Raw genomic sequence first — 22781 nt, forward strand, 5'->3', positions numbered from 1 at the left:
TCTGACCAGGTCACTGTCTCTGTCTATAAGGGAACGGACATGGTTTCACCTAATATTTTTTTAAATTTCTAAATAATTTTTTAAATAGCTCGTACACATACATGGGAAATGAAAACAAAATTGTAAGCTAAACAAGAAATGTTTCTTCGTTTTCATATTTCCCTTTTTGCTGTCACACACACACACACACACACACACACACACACACACACACAAAATGTCATCCCTACAGGTTTTCCCATTTGCATTGTTCACTTCTGTGCCCTCAACACTGAACAGAGTAACTGGCATTTGTATTTCTACAGGTGTCTGATAGCTATATGTGAAGATTCTTGAAAATTTCAAAATCTGAAAAACTTAATCCTAGTCCCCTTTATTTGATCTTCTATCAAGTGGATTTTCTGTCACAGTAGCTTGGTTTCCTCAACCTCTTTGCTAGAGGATAACTATTGTTACTTGCATTTCAAGCTTGCCATGGGATCTAATGGGATCACATGGGACCAAAGTTCATGGTTGTCAATAACTAAATGCCTACTCAAGGCAGAGCTCTCAAGTGAAAGAAAGCCTTCCTGAGAGCCCCCACTGGCACCCTGGCCCACCAAGAGCTACCGAAAAGTTGCACCACACCATTGTGATTATTGATCTGCCTCTTACTATCAGAATATGAGCTTCCAGGGAGCAGAGATCAAGTTCATTACCTCTACATCCCTGAGCTCTGTATACTATATTAAGGGAAAATAGCAATGCTTCCAAAGAAGAAAACTGAACACGAGGGGTACAATAGGAGATTCAGAGACATTAGCTTTCACCTTTGTGTACACAGGCTTGGTCTACCCCTCCTCAGTCAGTATAAGCTCACACCAAAAGTTTCCAATAAAGGCAGAAGATTAATATCCCAGTGTTGGCCCTTAGGTTAATGATGGTGAGTGCACTTGCTTGTGAAAATGTGAGTGCTTCAACAAAGCTTGGTAATAAGAATCATCAATAAAACCGTCAGCACTGACCAATTTCAACTAGATAAAAGAATAGAATAATTGGTACTGAAAGACAACTCTCTAAATTAAGTTAGATGAATGGAAATACCCTTTTCTTTTAAGCCAAATCACAAGGACATTAACAACAGTAAGTGATTAAATTATAAGCCACTTTGATCGAATATGATCTGAACTGCAAACATGAATTTCCCAAAACAATATTCTTTATAAGATGAAGAAATGATATATAATAAGACAACAGAGACAGAATGGGATGGACTATGGAGCCCATGTCCTGACTAAGGATGAATTATAAACCTACCATTTTTATAAACCTATTTCTTCCACATAACTATTCCTTCTTCAATTACTTCATTAGTTAAATAAACACACAGTCAACAGAAAGTATGTATCCACACTCCCATAACGGCAGACGGAAAGAAGGCTCTAGCAGTGATCATAAGGAGCTCTGCTCTGCAAACACTCCAGATTCAATTCTGTTTTTCATCTGCTAATGGTTGGCATTTGGTGTTTTTAAGCATGGATGATTCATTTCAGAGGAACTGCTGTGCATCTAGAGGCTATTTGGAAGGAAATGAGGGTTCCTTGGCTTATTTCTCATCAAGCATTTTAGCAGCATCTCTTTGTAACATTATAAACTCCTTGATGGGGGCTCACTGTTTCCAAGCTAACTCCCCTCGTCTCATCTGCTGTGTATGATCATTTCTAGGAATAAACATTTATTCCATCAGGACAAGAATGGAGCCAAAATTCTGAAGGGTAAAGGGCCCACTCCTTACGTCTGAGTATCAGTGGCAGTAAGTAGTTGTGGTAGGATGGGGCTCGGGCAATCTGGGGTTCATGCTGTAAGATCAATGTTTTTGAACATCTGAATTTAGTTATTTTTTTTTTATTTTCTGACCCCCACATACTCACAGAGAATCTGACATAGCCACAGATGTCTCAGAAGCCCATAGGGTGAACAGGCCAGAATTTCATTGTCTAAAGCACATCCCACAAAGGAAATGGATCAGCACCTTGGAGCTGCTATCTGGCTTTGAAGTTCCCTGTTTGGGAAGCTAGAGGCTCTCTCTAACCTTTCAAGTGATGTTTATTAGAGACTGAGCCGAAGTTGAAAACAGAAAGCATGGAAGTGTCTGGGCTTGATTTGAGGCCATCTTAGAAAGGCTGGGAGAAAGTTAGGGGCATACATCAGTAGCAAAGCATTTGCTTCACACACACAGAGATCTGAATTCAATCCCCAGTATGGAAGGAGGAAAAGAAAAGGAGGGATGGAGGGAAGGAAGAAGGGAGGAAGGAAGGAGGGAAGGAAGAAGGGAAGGAAGGAAGGAAGGAAGGAAGGAAGGAAGGAAGGAAGGAAGGAAGGAATATGGGAAGGAAGGGAAGGGAAGCCCACAGTAGAGAAGAAAGCTGGAAATGGTAGAGTGATTACCAGGGGGCTGTAAAGGAGATAGAGATGCAAAGAAAGGTCCCAAAGGGATGTCTGGACCTAGACCTGGACCTGAGTACCTTAGTTATAACATGTACGCTACTCAATATCCTGGACTTGATCAAGCTCAAGGGAGAAAGGCCTTGACCATGAAGTCACACCCAGGTCAAACTACCCATGAATTTAAAAGCATAGATTGATTTTTTACAGCATTTCATTTTCCTCATTGTATAGCCTGAAGTTTTCTGCCTGCAACACTGATCACTGTCTTTGTTTAGATGTTCCTGAAGATCACATAATCAGTCCATTTCATTTATTCTACCTTGCCATCCCTACAAATAAGCGCCTCAAAGCTACCTTTGATACCCACAACATGGTTGTCATTGTCCTCTGCTCAGAATGGCCTCTGTTCTCCCTTGACAATCCAGCCTACCCACCCTTTCCTTTCTAACCCAAGGCCCATTCTTCCTTGATGTCACCCAATTCATTCCCTGGTGACACCCAGTTTGTTACTCAGTGAGATATTGGCTTATATTGTTCTTTCATGCTTTCTTCCTGCAAATCTTAGATTTGTTATCAAACTGCCAGCTCCTTGAAGGCAAGGGTTATGTTTTGATTCTTGTGAATTTCATCTCTCATTGTCTGCTTCCCTGCCCACTTCCCATTCCCTAAGTCCAATCATATACCAGGTTAGCACATTTGTTGGCATGAATTGATGATTATTTATATAAATGAATGGTTCCTTGTAACTGATTAGTACACATGTTATTAAGGTACATATATATTAAGGCAGATATCAAATAATGGGGAGTTTAGAAGAAAAAAAATAGAATTCTGCTGATCACTGGTGGCTCAAGCCTATAATCCTATAATCCTAGCTGTTAAGAAGACTGAGAGCCTGGCAGTGGTGGCTCACACCTGTAATCCTAGCTACTCAGGAGGCTGAGATCTGAGGATCATGGTTCACTAGCTCAGGCAGAAAAGTCCTTGAGACTCTTAACGCCAATAAAATGACTCAGGAAAAGCCAGAAGTGGTGCTGTGGCTCAAGTGGTAGAGTGCTAGCCTTGAGCACAAAGTTTAGGCTCATGGACAGTGCCCAGGCTCTGAGTTTAAGCCCCAGGACTGGCAAAAGAAAAAAAAAAGACAGATCTAAGAATTGTCGTTTGAAGCCAGCCTGGACTGGACAGGAAAGTTCATTCAATTAATTATCTGTAATTAACCAGCAAAAAGCCAAAAGTAGAGCTGTAGCTCAAGTGGTAGGGCCTTGAGCAAGTAAGCTAAGGGATACCTCATTTCAAGCCCTGCTCCAAGCAAAGCAAAACAAAGAGCAGAAAGGAAAAGAAACCTGTTGGACGTTATCTACATATGCCCACTGGTGGAGGTAAAGATTCCACCTTAAAAGCATTGTTCAATGCCTTGCATGCACAAAGGACTCTCCAACAATGAGAGCAAGTCAGTCTTGCTAGGATTTGAGGCAGTCTACTTTCAGACAAAGACCTACATATGAACCCACATTACAGAATAGGAAAGAAGGAAACTGAAGCTTTCATTACAGACTCCTTGACTCCCTGTGGAGTTACCATAAACTCCCATTTTGCCTCTGGGTAGTGAGTTTCCAGCATTTCTCTCGGGCTTTAATTTGCTAAAGCTGTTCACATATGTAAATAATATATATATATATATAGATTATTTTAGGGGAGATGTAAGTGTAGAATTATTGCTGATGTCATTTCTTAAGCAGTTAATGCTGTTAATGCTTAAAAGGCTAGCATTGTTTGCACAAAAAGTTGGTGATTCCCTCCCCCAAATAGTAATAAAATTACTTCTGTTGAGTAAACTTTTTATGTCATCTTATAATAAAAGCTGAAAAAAACCCTTTGTTTCTATTTATAATAAAAAATGCTTTTCTACATGTACCCTTGATAACAGATTTTGAAGAAATCATGTAAGATGATAAAGCATTTGAATCGTACAGTAGATATAAAAGAAATTCAGTTTAAAAGAACATTTGTTTTTACATTAAATGTTTATTTGAAATCAAATGATTTTGTACATAAAGCTCAATAATATAAAAGCTGTGTTCTTTTTCAAAAAAAGAAGAAGAACCTGAAAGAGACCCAACCATTCCTGAAATGGGACCAAGGCGGCTTTTATTTCTAAGATAGTAGAAAAGAGATCAATCTATTATAAAACAAAACCTTTCTGGACCACCTTTTGGAGAAAAGCTAAGTACATTAGCCTTAGGTTTCTATAAAAGGCTTTCTGAAGAAACGAACTAAAATTAAAAGAACAGCAGGAGGTCATTTCCATGTTGGCAAACTCATTATCAGGGCCTTGACTTGGTGCAGGTATCTGGATCAGAGCCTGGGGTTTGGGCCCAGCAGTTCCTCATAATCCATCCCATGGTCTGAAGCACATCACCTGCCCTCGAGACATCCCATCTCCATTTGGAGGTGAGGCAGGCAGGCATTCTGTAAACTTAAAAGCTCTATGTACATGTTCTTTCCAGAACCCAGCAAAGTTGCACATCTTTCTCCCTAGGCAACTTGACAAATGTCCAGAGGACAGCTGCCAAGACGGGTTAAGATATTGTAAATATCCCTTCAGAAAGGTTAAGGGATTTGACTGAAGAAGAAAAATGGAATAATTATCTTCAAAAAGATGAAGAGCTTTCATCCATAGCTGGTGAAAACACAGGGACCACATGTTTCCGGTCTGCACTAAGCTTCGACAGGATGAATGTCTTTCTGGAACTACTTCATCTGAGCAAGGGTGAGGAAGACAGAAATAATGGGATCGAACCGTGGCTTGTTCCGAACTATGCTGAAGACAATTTTATAATCCCTGTTGGGTCTAAACTCCCTCACTGCCTTCCCCTTAAACTGTTCCCTGAACACCCTGCCAAGGTAACTATGGTCTCCAAGGCTTTGGGAGATATATATATATATATATATAATATATATAAAAAAAAATATATATATATATATATATTTTTTTTTTTTGCCAGCCGTTTTCTGTATATGTGGTTCTGGGGAATCAAACCCAGGGCCTCATGTATATAAGGCAAGCACTCTTGCCACTAGGCCATATCCCCAGCCCCATGGCTTTGGGATATTTAATGAGCATCTCTGGAACCAATCATAGTACCTATCCTGGAAGCTCTAATAGTAAGCACAGCAGCCAGGATCTAAGATTTTTTTGGGGGGGGGGGGGGCCAGTCCTGGGCCTTGGACTCAGGGTCTGAGCACTGTCCCTGGCTTCTTTTTGCTCAAGGCTAGCACTCTGCCACTTGAGCCACAGCGCCACTTCTGGCTGTTTTCTGTATATGTGGTGCTGGGGAATTGAACCCAGGGCCTCATGTATACGAGGCAAGCACTCTTACCACTAGGCCATATCCCCAGCCCTGCAACAGCCCGGATCTAAGATCTCTTTTCCAAAGAGAAGACTGACTGCCCTCTATTGCATGTGGTTGCACAGAGGAGAAAATGTACCCTTCTCCCGGCTCCTCCTCTTCCACTTGCTCCACTCCCATAGAACACAATCCAACCAGAACTTGATTTCATTTTACTTTTTGAGGGGAGGAGAATGAACTCAGAGCATAATTCTTACTAGGTATGGGCTCTACTGTTTGAGCCATACTTCCAGCCCTTTTTTATTTGATTGAGATTGGTTCTTGCTTTTTTTGCCTGGCACTAGCCTAGATTATGATCCTCCTTCCTCCTACTTAAGCTTCCTGGTATAACTGGAACAACAGGCATACAGCCCACCCCACTTCTTCGGTTATGTTGGAGAAGTCTCACACATGCTTTTTTTTTTTTTTTGCTAAGTCTGGCCTGGAATTCTCATGACCTCCATCTCCTGAGTACCTAGGTCCACAACTTGATTTAGCTGCATTACTGTACTGCCAAAATCATTTCAATTCAACTATAGCCTCTATATGCTATCAGAGAAACAGCCTGGTGAACCAAATATCCCAATGAGGCCTACGTCTTGCTATTTCTATTATTGAAGACCTCTTCTTGAAAAGCACCACACTTGGAAGAAAGGCCAAAGAGTCTGTCAGCCTCAGGCCACACTCAGTGGCCTATGAGTAATGGTGCATTGCCCCATAATGATAAACACTAGAAAATCATATACAAATGACAACAAAGGAAGAAATACTAACTAGAGAATCAGCAAGAAACAATCATGATGCACCTTTGAGAATCACATTGTTGCTTATGCTTCTGTTATCTTGGCTACTTAAGCTTTGCCCGAAGTGCCTGGTGAACCTATAGCTCCACGCTTACTAGGAAGCTATGTATTTGCTGTCTATGATAAAACCCACAAAATAAGAAGCAACCTGAGACTGGAGGTTTTCACAGGACAGTTCCATAAATAAGTTTGCTTGTGGGTAAAGTATCTAGGACCATACCTGTCCCCTGACATCTACTTCTTTCAACCCTTTCTCCCTGCTGTGGATATTAGCTCTCCCTTAGTCATGAATTTGGACAGATGTCTATTTAAATTATACCGAAGGATAAAAATCATGTGACCAGAAATGACCTTAACTGTCATCCAGGCTGACCCTTTACTTCTAGGGTTAGGTTCCCTGGATTAGCTAAAACATACAGCAGTCAAATCCTATTATGGTGAGCTGCATAGGGCATACAAGCAGCGGAATTTTATTAGACAGTTAGAAATCACATTATCCAGCCAGGCTTTAAAACAGCATGTGAGCAAGAAAAAGAATCCTGTGGCACGTCCTAGAAAAAGGGGTAAAGTCACACTGTCTCACATCCTCCCCCCCCCCCCGAGTTCTTTGGAATTGGCTCATGTTGGAAAGTTTGCGCAATTTCTACAAATACATATTTTTTCCCATTGATGGGCTGAGGCATTGGAGACAGGAGGGGCTGGAGATTTGAGAAGGGATGTTTGGTGGCAGAATAATAGAGTGGTAAGACTTCAGCTATGCCTCATTTCAACTCTCTTTTTGCCCTTTCACAGAGCATATTTAGTTACTTCACTCAAGAAAGGGACTTTGGCAAGAATCTGCAAATGTCCGCAGTCCATAAATCAAATAGCGTGACTGAAACAACCACTGTTCATTTCTCATAGTCTAGGCATCAAATGTTACAGTCTCTTCTTCTCTTGGTTCATTCTTCCCCCTCCCAACCCTTAACAAATCCAAACCACCTACGGACCAGGAACCTTCATAATCCAAGCCACAGGCCTAGGAGAACAGATGGGTACGACATAAATGGATCACAACTAGACTAAGCTTGGAAGAAGGGACTACCGCACCCTCCACCCACAGAAAGTATCCCAAGTCCAAGAACAGCAAGGAGAAGATGGGGGGAAAAAGAGTAGAAAAATGTCTTCTTTTCTCCAGAGCAACACATGCTAACACTTTTCAGATCCTGGCATGTAACAGCGTTTCTAAAGTAAACTCTATTTTCTTTAGATGAAAGAGATTAAATTAAAAAAAAAAAACAGACTCAGAATTTAACCCAATGAAATTTGCTTTGGCTATTCATGTGCAATAAACGACACAAGCAAAAAGGAAAAGAAAATCAATTGCTTCTGATTTATTCATTCATTGTCCATCTCTTTTTCCTCTAATGTTAAGAAAATATATGTCTTCTATAATTTTGCAAGTCATTAATCTTTTTGAGGAAACGGAAAATAAGCCAAACCTGTCATGGGTAGCCCAGAATCTTGGCAAAGGAAATACATATTTAATTAAGATTATGAAAGTAAAAATGGAATGGATTTTCACCTAGCAAATGTTTCAGAAGTCACTGTTCACCTTAAGTCTGGTGAATTTGGAGCCCATGCCATGTTAAAAATATTACAAGTACAAGGTTTCACCTTATTGTTTGCTTTATGGTTGGGATTTTTGTTGTTGTTGTTGTTTTGGTTTGTTGTTGTTTGAGACAGGGTCTTGCTATGTTGCTTCATGCTCCTGGGCTCAAGTAATCTTCCTGTGTCAGGCCAGAACTACAACCAGGTGAAACTACAGGCATAAACCACTGTACCTATCTTGGTGGATTCAGTTTTAATCTGGGGGGTGGGTTCGCTGGCACTCATTTTACTTTTCTTTAGGCCCTTTCATAGATTTTTAATATTTCATGCGAAATATTGTTAAATCCTCCAATCTTCTACCACAGTTTCTATTCCTGGGCTGTTAGATTCAGAGTGCAAAGAAGGGAAGTTGCAAGTGCCAAACTGTAATTTCAATAAAGAGCAGAAAGTGTAAGCAACCAATTCAGAAAAGAACTTAAAGCTTTAACTCTATGACAAATCCCTGCGATCTCATCGAGGACCAAATTCTACTTTGATCCCCATTACTGAATACTTGTGAACACCTGAGGAGACTGGGTGATAAATGAGCTGAGTGGGAATGATCAGACACCATTATCAAGTGTGCCATTTGACCAGCTCCTTTGAATTTCCATACTTACATAATTTTTCCTCCTATCAAAGAACCATCAGCCAGAGGCTGTGTGTAGAATTTGACTTTGTGCTTGTGATTCTCAGTGTTTGGGGCAGACATCGTGAACACCTGAGAATTGTACCTAACAGAACTAAAAGGGTTGATGGTCCATCTTTTCTCTAGGGACACAGCTGCCAAATGTCAGTGTATATGTGTGCATGGACACGTGTGCACACCAGTACTAGTCCTTGAACTAAGGGCCTAGATGCTGTCCTTAGGTTTTTCACTCAAGAATAGCACTCTACCACTTGAGCTACAGTTCTACTTTCTGCTTTTTGCCCATTAATTGGAAATAAGAGTCTTGATGACTTTTCTGTACAGGGTGGCTTTGAAGCTGGACCATCAGATCTCAGTCTCCTGCATAGCTAGGATTACAGGCATGATGAGTCACTAGTGCCTGGCCCAAACACCAATCGTTCAGGTTGCTAAGATAGCTGTGGTCTCCCAATGTCTCTACCATGCCATTAAAACCAACTCTTTCCATCAACTACCCACAGACAGAGAAGGAGGAGAGGAAAGATAGCTCCAATGATTACATGTCTGTGTGTCAAATGTTTAAGGCCTGCCATGATCACCTTGTTTCTGTATGAACAAGGTTTTCTTTTCTAACCACCTTCTTTTCTGCCCTGATTGCTCAGTCTTCACTACTCAGCACAAAACCTTAAAAGGAATTAAGTGAGGAAAGAAAAAAAATTAAAAGAAGATGCTGCAAAAAGAAGAGAGAAGGAGAATCCAACTATCAGAGAAAATCTACACGCTGTATAATCAACCAGTGGAGAGAACAGCATGCCCTTACTCCATTCTCTCTCTTCAATAACAGGGCTTTTGCTATGTAAAGAACTGGTAAAAAAAAAAAAATCTATAAATGCTCTAACGAAGATTCTGAAGTTTGACACCTTATTTGTTTTGTTTCTGAAAACTGTTAGACCAACTGGTTTTACTTCCTCTTCAGAGCAGAGACACAAACCTCACACAAGCCTCTTGGGAGAAACTGTCTCTTGGCCAACCCTACCCTGCACATGGTATGTGGAAACGCCTGTTTTACTGGCCTTACTTTGGTAAGTCAGAAATCTTCCCTCTGCTCCACTACTAACAGATGGCTAGACCTTTTTGGTACATAGGCAGAGCGTCTTCAAAATAACCTTCCCCTTTAACGCATGCCAATTAATTAAATATCACAATGATATGTTCCAGCTGAGCAAGGGAAGAAGCAATCCAGAAGACAACCAGTCAACAGGACAAAAAGATGAGAGGTCCCGCTCTCCTACCTTCACCTGATGACCCCGAGAGATCGATGATCACATACACTTTTCCTTCTGGCTCCAGATCAATCTGCAATTAAGAAAATGACAATGACTCCGTTAGTGTATTGTGTGGGCAACTGGAGAGTTCCACACATTTCCATCCCAAGCTTCTAAAACCTAAAGTCACAACTCCATGAGATTCATTCACTCACAACTTGTCAAATGCTAAAGGAGTTGGAAATGAAAGTGTTTCAACATCGACTGGATGCCTACTGCATCCTGAATTGCTGCACTGGGAGGTCGGATGCACACTGAAAGGCAGTACCATCCCGTAGTTCTCAATGGGAACTAGTTGTGCTCCACATGTGACATCTGAAAAACCTCTGGAGACATTATTTGTGTGTGTGTGTGTGTGTATACTGAGGCTTGAACTCCGGACTGGGCACTGTCCTTTGGCTTTTTATCTCAAGGCTAGTGTTTTGCCGCTTGAGCCACAGCTCCACTTCTGACATTTTGCTGGCTAACTGGAGATAAGAGTCAAACAGACCCCAAGATGGCTCCAAACCATGATACTCAGATCTCAGTCTCCTGAGTAGCTAGGATTATAGGATTATAATGTCAGGCTTTGGTAAATTTTTAATTGTCTTAACTGGTGGAGACCATGTCACAATTGGTGTCTAAATGGTGGAGACCAGGGAGGCTGCACAACATCCTACAATGCAGAGGACAGTCCCCACAATGAGGAATCACTCAGCCCCAAATGTTAATATGAAAATCCCTGTGTGGTCCCAATTTGTAGATAAGGAAACCATGCTCAGAGTTCTAAGGCAAATGGCAATGCGGAGATACAATGTCAAGATTGTCTAAAGAGCTCCTTTTTTATATTCTACTGCTTCCAGAATAAATAAGAGACATGAACAAATGAAAGACATTCCTGCTCTCACCATGTTCATAATCATATCAAAAAGGTAAAAAATAAAAACGGTGCTGAACCCTCACTTAATGGTAAGTGACAGAGAATTACTGATCACCTATCAGAGAAGCCTGCAGCCAGCACAGAAGACCAGTGTTGGGCAAGAAAGGGAAGACACTCCAGATGGAACAAACAACCTCAGCAGAGATTTGGAATGTGTGTGGTGCCCATACAAGATTGAGGGACTCCCACGCTCAGGTCATGTCTTGAAGGCACAAGTGTTCTGCAACCCCCCAGCTTCTGCGGGGATGTAATGAGACCATCAATACTGTTCAGCACTTATCACTGACCTCCTCAAACCACCTCCCCTCAAATAGAACCAACTACTGCTACACAGAACCAAGGTGATAAAACTGCAAGGGGGGAGGTGGGGCAGCAGGGGATGGGTCTTTTACAGTGAAAACGTCTTTGCAAGGTCTGAAATCTCCTAACAGAAACTGTATGTATTCTGCAGAAGAAAGAGTAGTAACTCTGGAAACCCTGGATCATAAAGTCCCCCACCCCCTTTCCTTGTGGAGGCCTTTCCAGCCTCCACAATCCCATCTGTCTACACAGAGCTGTAATTGGCTCACAAGTGCCAGGCTTTCTCCCCAACAAGCTGTGCATTTCTCCAGGGCAGGAGCCACTATCTCCTCCTTTTCACTTTTCCATTCGTCCCCAGCAAGCATTCATTTAGCAAGTCATATTTAGGAAGAGGCAGTGTGGTGGATACCTCCTGCTCCTTCAAGGTCAAGGTCAATTATCACTTCTCTGAAGCATTTCCAGACATACTCAGAATTCATTACGCCCTCATCTGTGCTCTCACAGTTTATCAGACATGTCCTAATCAAGGCTCTATTAAACTGTAACACATTGTCTATCCAGCTATCTTTCTTGCTAGATAAAATGTATCATGTCCATATTTGCATCCTCAGCTCACCATCTGCTGGTCCGGAAACACTGAATTTATACTGATGGAGGGGGGAAAAGGCTCCACTCTCAGAACTCCAGAGCCTACTTTGCATCCTTCATCTCTCCAAACCTCCATCTTCTCCATGGAGAAAAGCAGGCCCTTTCTCTGTAATAAAGTGTCATCTGAATAAAACAAGGGGGAAGTCAAGGTGGCTACACCATGAGGTACAGCAATGAGTATTCTTCAGACAGTAAAATTCAACTTAAATGGTCACCCTTCCCAGAGTCCACATTTCCAGAGCCACTCGTTCCACAATTCCACTGCATTGACAGACTTAGCCTTTTGTTAAGAGTGTTTACTGTTTTCTTCCAACTTCCCTTTTCATCATAAGGGGTCTTCTATGCCTCGTGGGGAGGCCACTGAGGAGAGTTCAGACACCCAGGAGATGAGGAACGAACGCAATGAGCACATCTGCTCCCTTGAGCCTGGGACCAAGATGAGAGGCAATTACCAAACATGTGGTACAATGAGATGACTTTTCTTACCCCTCTCACCCCAAGAGTCCATGGTTTTAAGTTTACAGGTAAAGAAAAGATGCTCAAAACTCTCCCCTTTAGTACTGACCCAGCACCTACACTGAATTACAACAGGAAAAAACAGAAAGTGACTCTCCTAAACAGAGCCAAACCAGATTCTTGTCCCTGCCAAAGTTCACAATTATCAGGAGCCCTCTTGCTCCAAAGCATGGAATTTAAATAATGTATGTTTCTTAGAGATTAGATCATTCCCGCTAAAAAACCTCCAGCAAAATGAAACACTTTCTCATATCCTGCAAGTCAAAGATTTCCCATGAACTGTGGAGTTTATTGGCGAAGCATAATCCTATCTGGAGAAAGCAGAGAGAAAGAGAGCAAAGGAATGAGATGGTGGTAAGGCCTATCTGAAGACAGGCAGGGAGCCTAGTTTTGCATGCAAAGGGAGAGTGAGAAACTCATGGCAGAGAGGACAGGTCACTGACGATAAAATGAATTTAGGATATTAACATTCAAGATAGCAATCAGAAACCATTTGAGAGCCCACTGCTGCCTCAATGCTGGTGAGCTGTATTTCCCAACGGAAAAATAGAAATTAAGCTATTAAACATGCCACAAGCAACAAAGAGCTTTGCAGCCTGAGCAGATGGTCATAGTGCCCTGGCTAAGCCCCAGCCAGCCAAGTGAACAGGCTCTGAGAATCTACCCAGGGTGGCAGCACTTCACCGCAGAAGACTGGAGGTCTAGCTGGCTACGAAAGGTGGTAGAAAGTGGTGCAGTTTCATGGCCAAATGAATTTCATCACACATTCTGTCCACGATGACATGGCCTGGATAATGAAGCAATGTGGGTGCCCAGCTCCACACAATCCTGAGAAGTTTGAGTGCATGCCAAAGCTGGGCAGCTGGTACTACATAAAAGCAGACCTGCAGCCTCCTCAGCCATTTCCAGATTAGTCCTGGACCCCTGTTGTGCTCCAGGTTCCTCCTACTTGTCTCAGATGCACCAAATCTTTGAAGATCCCATACCTCTCTTTCGGTCCTCCAGCTACCATCTCTGATCTCCATGGCCCTGATTTTCTTTCAAGCAACAGTACCTTTAGCTCTGCTTCCAAGTAGGACCAAACAGCAGGGGACATGACTATAGCCTTTGGCACCAGACTAGGACTAGTCCCAGTTTTGTCCCTTACCTGCTGAGTGACTTTACAACGAATGACTCTCCATGAGCTTCAGATGTATGTGTGCACATGCGCGTGTTTGTGTGTATGTGTGTGCAAGGCTGGAGCTCTACCAATTGAGCCACACATCCACATCCAGCTTCTTGCTGGTTAATTAGTGTGCCTGGGCTGGATCTAAACTGTGATACTCAGATCTCAACCTCCTGGGTAGCTAGGATTACAGGTGTGAGCCACCAGTCTGCAGCTGAGCAACAGCTTCTTCATCTGTGAAATAGGCCTTCATAGAAACCTCTTAGGACCTACATGCAAAGTCCCTGGCATGTGAGGGATGCTCTGTAGTTAACAGCAAATTAACTGGCTAGGTAGCCTCAAGTGAGCAAACCCAGGCTGCTAGTGAGTGACATGGAGCTAGCTGCAAGTCCCCTCTCATTTGGACTGCGATGAGATTTTCTATGTAAGGTGCTTAGCATGTGCCTGACACAAAACAATCAGTTGTTGACACTATTATTAAAAGGCCAAGTCTTCTACTTCTTATTCTAATGTTCTTTCTATTGTGACATGGCATTTTCTTGTCCCAAGTTGGTATTATTGCATGTTACTACAACCTGTCTGATGACTTTACAGTGGTGCTGAAAATATCAAATAAAGAACCTAGACAGAAGCCTTGCATCCAGCCAGAGGGAAAGCCAAAGGCAAGCAATACATTTCTGGTACCATACCCCTGGGGGTTCCTGAGAGACATAAGTGGGGGGGACCACAAGCTTCCTAGCATTCACTGTGCCTCAGACACTGGGTTGGGTGCTATATCTGACTTAGTTCACTCAGTCTACTGTGAAGTTGGCAATAGTCCCTCTTACCAAATTAGAAAAATTGGAGTACAGAAAGCTTTCAGCAAGAGTATTTGCCAGGTCTTCCCTAGTGCCTTAGAGAGATGGTTCTTCCTCAGTTCCCCTGGTCAGGTTTGGCCCCTCCCCATCCCCATCAAGCCCTCAGTGGCTTCTCTGACCACCCATCCAAGGCCTCCATCTCCTGTGTCCTCATTCTCCTTCTCAGGAGCCATTGGCTTCCCCAGTGAGACCTCTCGCATGCCCACACTGTCCCCACTGAGCCCCGAAGAAGGTAAGAGCTCCACTCACTCAAACTCAAAACTAATATATAAAGAAAAAGGCCAAAGTATGGAAACTTCTGGGAACATAATATTTAAATGCAAAACCAAATGAAAATGACTTCTTTTGACTCTTGCCTAACAATTTTCACAGTTCTTCATATGCCTTTGCTTCATTCTCACAATTAACCTGCAAGTGATTAGCATCATCTTCTGTATGGGAATGCAGAGGCTAAGTCTACCCCACAGTGTGCTGGAGACAGCATGCCAGTTACAGGACTCCAAGCTTTATCATGCATCCTTCATCTCTGGGAGTACCTCTACTGCACCACAAATCTTTACCTCCCAACTCTCAGTCCTTCCAGCACCCCTACAACAACTGAGCAGGAACTCTAGAGCCACAAGTTAATGCAATTGAAGCACTTACCACCAAGAAGTCCCCAGACAGTCTGTCTGTGGGCAATTGTCAGTCCCCAGTTATTCCCAGGCATACCTGTGTTTTGGAGAGTTCCAGGGAGGGAAGGTCCCTTCTAACTACAAGCCAACTTTCACCTCTGACCTCTAAGCACACCTTTCCCAGGACAGCCCACAGGCATTTCACTTCCCTTTCCATCTGTCCTCCAGACATGAAGCTTAGAGAGAGGCAGAAGATAGGGAGAAGATCTGGAAAAGATCAATCCAGAAAGAATATGAAGAAAGATTGGTGCTGGCTTTGTTCTATCACCTAGGTTCCAGATATTTGTTCTTTTGCTTTTTCCGCTAGAAGATGGTGGGAAGTGAAGGAGAAAATGGAAAGACAACCATCAAGAGAGGAGAGAGATATGAGGATTTTCTCCCAGAGCAGAGGACTCATTAAGACCCACAACCCTTCAGTGTTGGCTTTTGTTTTTCATGACAGGTGTGCTAGTCCCCAAGGTCATCTATACGGAAGAGGTCAGACAGACATAGTAGGAGACATTTTCATGGCAAGCATCCTTCTAGCTTAACTTGTGGAAAGCACAAAACATTGAGACCACATGGGCAATCCTAAAGCAGCTGCTGATTGAGAAGCTAGCAGCTAACGTAATGGATTTGCTACTCACTCTATAAGTAGAGCTCACTGACCAGTGAAAAAGCAGGCAGTATACAGGTAATAAAATATTTTCAGGGTTGCACTCAGATGGTTGACTTACAGCAGCACAAATACTTTCATAAAATAAGTGGTGAGAAGCATCATTTCTGTCCCAAACACCTTGCATCAAAGTGCAACTATATTATGTAAGCTCTCATGTATGCTGCTAGAAGGAAAGATTCATCTGTTTGAGACACAGGAAAGACTATATAGATATTTGTTTGTTTTAGTTTGTGCGGTGCTGACTCGGGATTGAACACACAGCTTCATGCATGGTAGACAATTACAGTACCACTAAGCTATGCCCACAATCCTAGGGGATATTTGTATGTGTTGCCTCAATAAATGAATAATCTTATTTTAAGCAACTTCAATATATAAGAAAGCCAGATCTGCACAGATAGATGATGGAGATGATTTACTTGGAAAGCCACCAACCTGCATCCCAGTGTTCAAAGAAGCTCCATACTTTAAGAGTCCCAATCTGGGGGCTGGGGATATAGCCTAGTGGCAAGAGTGCCTGCCTTGGATACACGAGGCCCTAGGTTCGATTCCCCAGCACCATATATACAGAAAACGGCCAGAAGCGGCGCTGTGGCTCAAGTGGCAGAGTGCTAGCCTTGAACGGGAAGAAGCCAGGGACAGTGCTCAGGCCCTGAGTCCAAGGCCCAGGACTGGCCAAAAAAAAAAAAAAAAAGAGTCCCAATCTGTAAACTCAAGGTCCTAGAACAGACTCATGAGTCCGTGGGCCACACTGCATTGACACAATGGAATTGTACTCAGCAAGTAAAACAGATGAAGAGCTGAGACCCAAGACAACATACATGCTGTGTCAATGACTCCAAACACCACACAATTCCACTTACACAATGTCCTCTAACTGACTAAAGTATTTTACAGTGACAAAACAAATATGGGGTCACCTCCTGGAAGTGGCAGGTGATGGATGCTTTCTCTATCTTGATTGTGGGTGTCCTTATATGAATGTATACAGCTGGCAGAAGGCATCAAGCCACACACTCAAAATGACTGTTCTTAATTGTTATATAAATTATACCTTGTAGCTCTTTGAAAAGGAAAGAAGTCCTCATTTCACATAAGGATTCCTTCATAAGTTTCCTTTAAATAACAAATCATCTTTCCACCCTCAGAGCATTTTAAAAAATCTCACATTCCGTTTTGTAAAAATAAAAAAGTCTCATTCAGAGTTTTTCACGAGCACATCTGTCACACAACATAATGTACACCTACCCGGGTGGGCGCACACATTCACACAACACCCACGTGTGCAAACACATTCACAGGCACCCAGCTGAGCCACCTTCCCCTGTCGTCTGCGATCAAAATACAATAATAGCAAGAAAAACACATCCAAAATGTAGGCTCCAGAGTCTAGTGAATTATTTAAACCTGTCTCTCTGTGTGTGGATCTCCATTTCTGCATAGATAAAACAAGATAATGAGACCAAATGCTCCAGGATGTTTTATAATGACCTAAATATGTATAAATAGGGGACTGCTTAAATAAATGCTGGTACACCATTTGGTACATCACTCTGCAAGCCCTAACAAAGAATGAAGAGATCAAAATGTACTGACTGATATAAAACTATCTCTGAGATAAGTGGAGAACAAAGGGAGGTACAATGTGTTTGCTGTGCTAGGCTGCCATGTGAAACAGAGGGGTACATCCATGGGTATGTATACACACACAGGATCCAGAAATGTAATACCTCTAGGAGGGGTCTTAATCAACAGGCAATAGAGACTTCTTCAAAAGATGGACACTACAGGACGGGAAAACCAAAAATCAGAAGCGTGCTGATGTTTAACTTTTAAGCCTTTCTGTTTAGAAAATTATATTCCAAGATAATCTGTTACAAAGTTTAAGTCAATATCTTTTTTAAAAAACAAACATCCCTTAATTGTGATGGGATCTTCTCACCTCCAATCCCCTTGCATGTAGCTGGCATCTGCTACCATCCACACCTCAAATAAATGTCCATCAAATCTGGCCGCCCCATTCCTTTCCCATCACCCACAGCCAGGTCACGGGAACCCACTGAACAGCAGTGGGTTGTAAAATGTGTGTTGTCTGGCCCAGTGGGCTACAGTATACATCCTACATCTCAATGAACTATAAATGGGGCAAACTCAGTTCCTGCTCCCCCTTGGCAGTGGGGCTCTCCTGGAGAGAGCTGGCTCCCTTGGATGATAGAGGTAACTGAAAACAAATAACTCCGTGGGTATGCAAATGCTTTCCCAAGCCAAGAAAACATCCAAAGGTACCAAACCTAATATGGAGAGTATATAATGATTTGCTAAGCATCATCTAGCCACAAGCTACTGTTTCCATCTTCGAGGGGAATGGAAGCTCATGACTGTATGTCCAAAGAGGAGATGGTGAGCACAAACAGTAGGAGATAGTTTCCTTGCATTCTGAAGGGAAAAATTCTCTGTTAGCAATTTGCATTTGGTAGTTTATGTTTTGTTTTAGAATGCTCTCTCTCACTGGGTGTATTTGAATGTGTGTTTTACTATACAGTTCTTATTTCTCACACGAAGCCAATATATCTAAAGGCTTTGAAGCTAGACCACCTGTTACAAGCTATGGTTTTATTTGCTGAGAATGTCAGCCAGGCACTGGTGGCTCATGCCTGTAACCTAGCTTTTTGGGAGACTGTGATCTGATGATTAAGGTTTTAAGCCAGTCAAGGCAGTAAAGTCCATGCGACTCTCTCTTATCTACAATTAACCAGCAAAAAGCTAGAAATACAAATGTGGCTCAAGTACCATCCTTGAGTAAAAGAGCCAAAAGAGAGCTTGAGACCTTGAGTTCAAGCTCCAGTACTGGCATTTAAAAAGTTGAAAATGTCCTTGTGATACAGAGACAATTGGACAAGATGTCCAAGTCCTTGGAGCCATGACTAGCACACAGCTAGTCATGTTAACTGTTGGGTCATCGTCATTTCTCACCTGTAAGCAACCCAATAGCAGAGCCAGATCCCTCCTTTGGATGGCTCCACAGCTTTTGTTTTGTTTTGTTTGGCCAGTCCTGGGGCTTAGACTCAGGGCCTGAGCACTGTCCCTGGCTTCTTTTTGCTCAAGGCTAGCACTCTGCCACTTGAGCCACAGCGCCACTCCTGGCCGTTTTCTGTATATGTGGTGCTGGGGAATCGAACCCAGGGCCTCATGTATATGAGGCAGGCACTCTTGCCACTAGGCCATATCCCCAGCCCCGGCTCCACAGCTTTTATCTAGTAGATAAACAACAAAGATTCCCAAGTGTAACGGAGTAAATCCATGTGGAACACAGGCAAGCTCAGGCACTCAGGACAGTTATACCAGCAGCTTCCTGCCTGATGAGATCACAACCTACACAAACCTTTCATTGTTGGCTTCACACCAATATGTTCATCTTAACTCCCTTCCTGTTCCAAGCCATTATCATTACTATCTGACCCTTAGGCTCCTCAAGAGGAAAAAGTGAGCTGGGGACTGGTGGCTCATGCCTGTAATCCCAACTGTTCCGAGGGGCTGAGATCTAAGGATCATCGTTCAAAGCCAGTGAGGAATGTCTGTGACAACTATCCAATTGGCTATCAAAATGTGGGAAGTGGAGGTATGTAGTTCAAGGGGTGTAACACTCACCTTTGGTGAAAAGGCGAAGGAACACTGTCCAGACTCTAAGTTCAAGTACCAGAGGGGAAAAAAAGAGAGGGACTATTCTATTCACAATAGTTATCACAACTCTGAACACCCTCTACTGGGCACAACAAGGGTTATCTGTGGAAGGGAAGCCATATCCTGATGTGCAGCCACTGCAGAGATGACAGCAGCTCCTGCAGTGAGCAACGTGCCCGCCTTCTCAAAACCTGAAGAAAACGAGTGTGGATGAAAGCTGGACTCTCCAATACCAAATCCAGTTCTTCCAACTCTTGCCCCGATACCTAGCACGCCACCCAGCAAACAGCCTGTGCTCCAGGAGAATCTGGAAAGAGCTGACTATGAGCTGCTCCTAGAGCCCACAATGTCTGGGTATCAATAACAGAGTGGTATCCTGGGCATGATAAAGTAAAGCCCTCTTACTATGCTCCTGGAGCTCAGAGTTTTAAAGTCACCAAACACAGCAAAGCAGCTGGGTGGCTCAGACAACAAGCACAAATATGATACAGGCACCCAGCTTCAGGGAGTAAGTGCTCTCCAGAGAAACATTCCTCTATGGTAATATTCTGGATATCAAGTCCTATTTGCTGTCCCCTTTCTTCATGTAGTCAGAACCATGTCCTCTTACAGAAAAAAAATCATTTCATAAAAATTGTAGAAGCACAAGGTGCTGGTGCTGGTGGCTCACGCCTATAATCCTATACGTAGGAGGCTGCGATCCAAAGGTTGTGATTTGAATCCAGCCTGGCAGGAAAGCCCATTAGACTATTATCTCCAACTAACCACTAAACAGCTGCAAGTGAAGCTGTGGCTTCACTAGCCTTGAGCAGAAAAAGCTCAGGAACAATGACCAGGCAATGAATTCAAGCCCCAAGACCAGGCAAAATAAAAATTGTGGGAGCATGAAATTTAAGTCAGAAGCAACTTAAAGAACACTTAGTTCAAATATTGTATGTGTATAATTTGTGCTTAATTTAAATATAGAACAAAGCAAGGGTAAATCTTTTTCCTTTTTTCTACCAAGTTAGCCAAATTTCCTCTTGGTCTATGTGTCTCTGTGTTATTTATTTATTAAAATATAAACAAAACTAAGTATCATGACTTTTTCAGTTTTAAGAAATTAAAAATTACAGCTAAGCATGGTGATACACAGTTGTAATCCCAGCTACTCAGGAGGCCAAAGTAGTAGCATTGAGAGTTGAAGAACGGCCTAGGGATAGTTAATGAGACCCTATCTCAAAAATAAAATATTAATGAAAAAACTTAGGGGTGAAGTTTATGTGATAAAGCATTTGCCTAGAAAGGGCCAGATCCTGGGCTGATATCTAGTATTATTTCTATCCAGAGAGAGAGGGGAATAGAGATAGATGATACATGCTAGATAGATAGATAGATAGATAGATAGATAGATAGATAGATAGATAGATAGATAGACAGATAGATAGACAGATAGATGAGAGAACAGAGATAGAGAGAAATGAAGAACTATGTACTTGCTTGTGATAAATCATTCCCCAGAGCAAACCAATTTTAATAATTCGTATTTAGGCTTTTCTTGTGGTCACTGGAATGCCCCTAAATAAAATGTTATACCTCAATTTCCTGATTTCTTATTTTAGGCATTATCTCTGGCCTTGGTGCTGTGATAGATTAAAATTCTATTTACTCTTTCATTTGCCACAAAAATAATTGCATATCTCAATTCTTGCTTCTTGGCCTGGGAATATGGCTCAATAGCACAGTGTTTGTCTAGAATATTAGAGGCTCTGAGTTTGATCTCTAGCACCACAGAAGAAGGAAAAAAAGAAAGAAAAGAGAAATAAATGCTTCCAGTTCTGTGGTGAGTGTAGCTCAGTGTTAGAATGATTGCCTAGCATACTTGAGACCCTGGGGTCAACCATGGTAGCATAAGTTAAATAAATAAATAAATAAATAAATAAATAAATAAATAAATAAATAAATAAATAAATAAATAAATAGAGCGAGCAAGCAAATAGCTGAAAACTGATCATGTCAGAATTAAAAACCAAAATCTCAGTTCCTTTTTTTTTTTTTTTTTTTTTTTTTGCCAGTCCTGGGGCTTGGACTCAGGGCCTGAGCACTGTCCCTGGCTTCTTTTTGCTCAAGGCTAACACTCTGTCACTTGAGCCATAGCACCACTTCTGGGGGTGCTGGGGAATCGAACCCAAGGGCTTCATGTATAGGAGGCATGCACTCTTGCCACTAGGCCATATTACCAGCCCAAAATCTCAGTTCTTATCTATTCCCTACAATTGCCAAAAAAAGGTTCCTAAAGTGTCAATTTCTTCTCTCATCAATGTTGACAATAGTCCTGGACCCACAACTGTACTAAAGGATATCAGTGCTTCCAGCCTTCCCACCTTCAGTCTGTCTCCCACCTCCCCTACACTTCTGTCATTATGTCTCCTATTGGAATCTTAAGGTCAATATCACTGGCATTCTATTCTCTAACCATGGTTAAATTTTGTGTATTGTATATGTTAGCATTTCCCCAGGCTCAGGTCCTCAGCTCCTCCCATTAGCCCCCAGATCCACCCATACCCAAGGAGCCACTCCTACTCACTATTAAGACCTACCTACTTCCCCTTTACCCCCAGAGAGAAGCTGCCACTTGGATAAGGTGCAGACGCCATGTAGCTCCCTCTCCCGTGGGAACTATGGCCCCACTAATAAACCTCCTTATGAACCTTCTTCTGTCAGTGATTATCTCCGCATGGTCCCCTGGGATGGCCGGGACATATCCTTTCCACATATATATATGTTTTAAAATCTGAAAACGGTCAGTTGCCAATGGCTCATACCTGTAATCCTAGCTATTCAGAAGGCTAAGATCAAAGGATTGTGGTTTGAATCCAGTCTGCATAGAAAATACTGTGAGACTCTTATTGCCAATTAACCAGTAAAAGAGTTGGATTCGAGGCATGGCTGGAATGGTATAGCACCAGCCATGATTGAAAAAAGTTGAGTGGGAACATGAGGCATTGAGTTCAAGCCCCTGCACTGGCATTAACACACACACACACACACACACACACACACACACACACACCAAAACCGAAAAAGTAATTACTAGCATTAAGGTTTTATAAATTATAACACCAACTGAAATGTTGAATTGAAACCCCTTTGTACAAGTATTTTTAAATAATTTGAAAAATT

At 42.3% G+C, this 22781-nt stretch overlaps 1 protein-coding gene and 1 long non-coding RNA gene across 2 annotated transcripts in view; one reads left to right on the plus strand and one right to left on the minus strand.

Moving 5' to 3' along the window:
* Prkce (protein kinase C epsilon) overlaps positions 1-22781 on the minus strand; it is a 506658-nt gene that overhangs the window by 307968 nt on the left and 175909 nt on the right. Inside the window, exon 2 of the mRNA XM_048352997.1 lies at positions 10169-10232. Coding sequence (XP_048208954.1) covers positions 10169-10232 — 64 coding nt within the window. The remainder of the gene's footprint in view (positions 1-10168; positions 10233-22781) is intronic.
* The window catches only part of LOC125356481, a 31444-nt gene continuing 13192 nt past the window's right edge, over positions 4530-22781 (plus strand). The window contains exons 1-2 of the long non-coding RNA XR_007211900.1: positions 4530-5340; positions 21452-21455. This is a non-coding gene — a long non-coding RNA (uncharacterized LOC125356481). The remainder of the gene's footprint in view (positions 5341-21451; positions 21456-22781) is intronic.

The sequence above is a fragment of the Perognathus longimembris genome, chromosome 8 (genome assembly GCF_023159225.1).
Source record: "Perognathus longimembris pacificus isolate PPM17 chromosome 8, ASM2315922v1, whole genome shotgun sequence".
Lineage (NCBI taxonomy): Eukaryota > Metazoa > Chordata > Mammalia > Rodentia > Heteromyidae > Perognathus > Perognathus longimembris.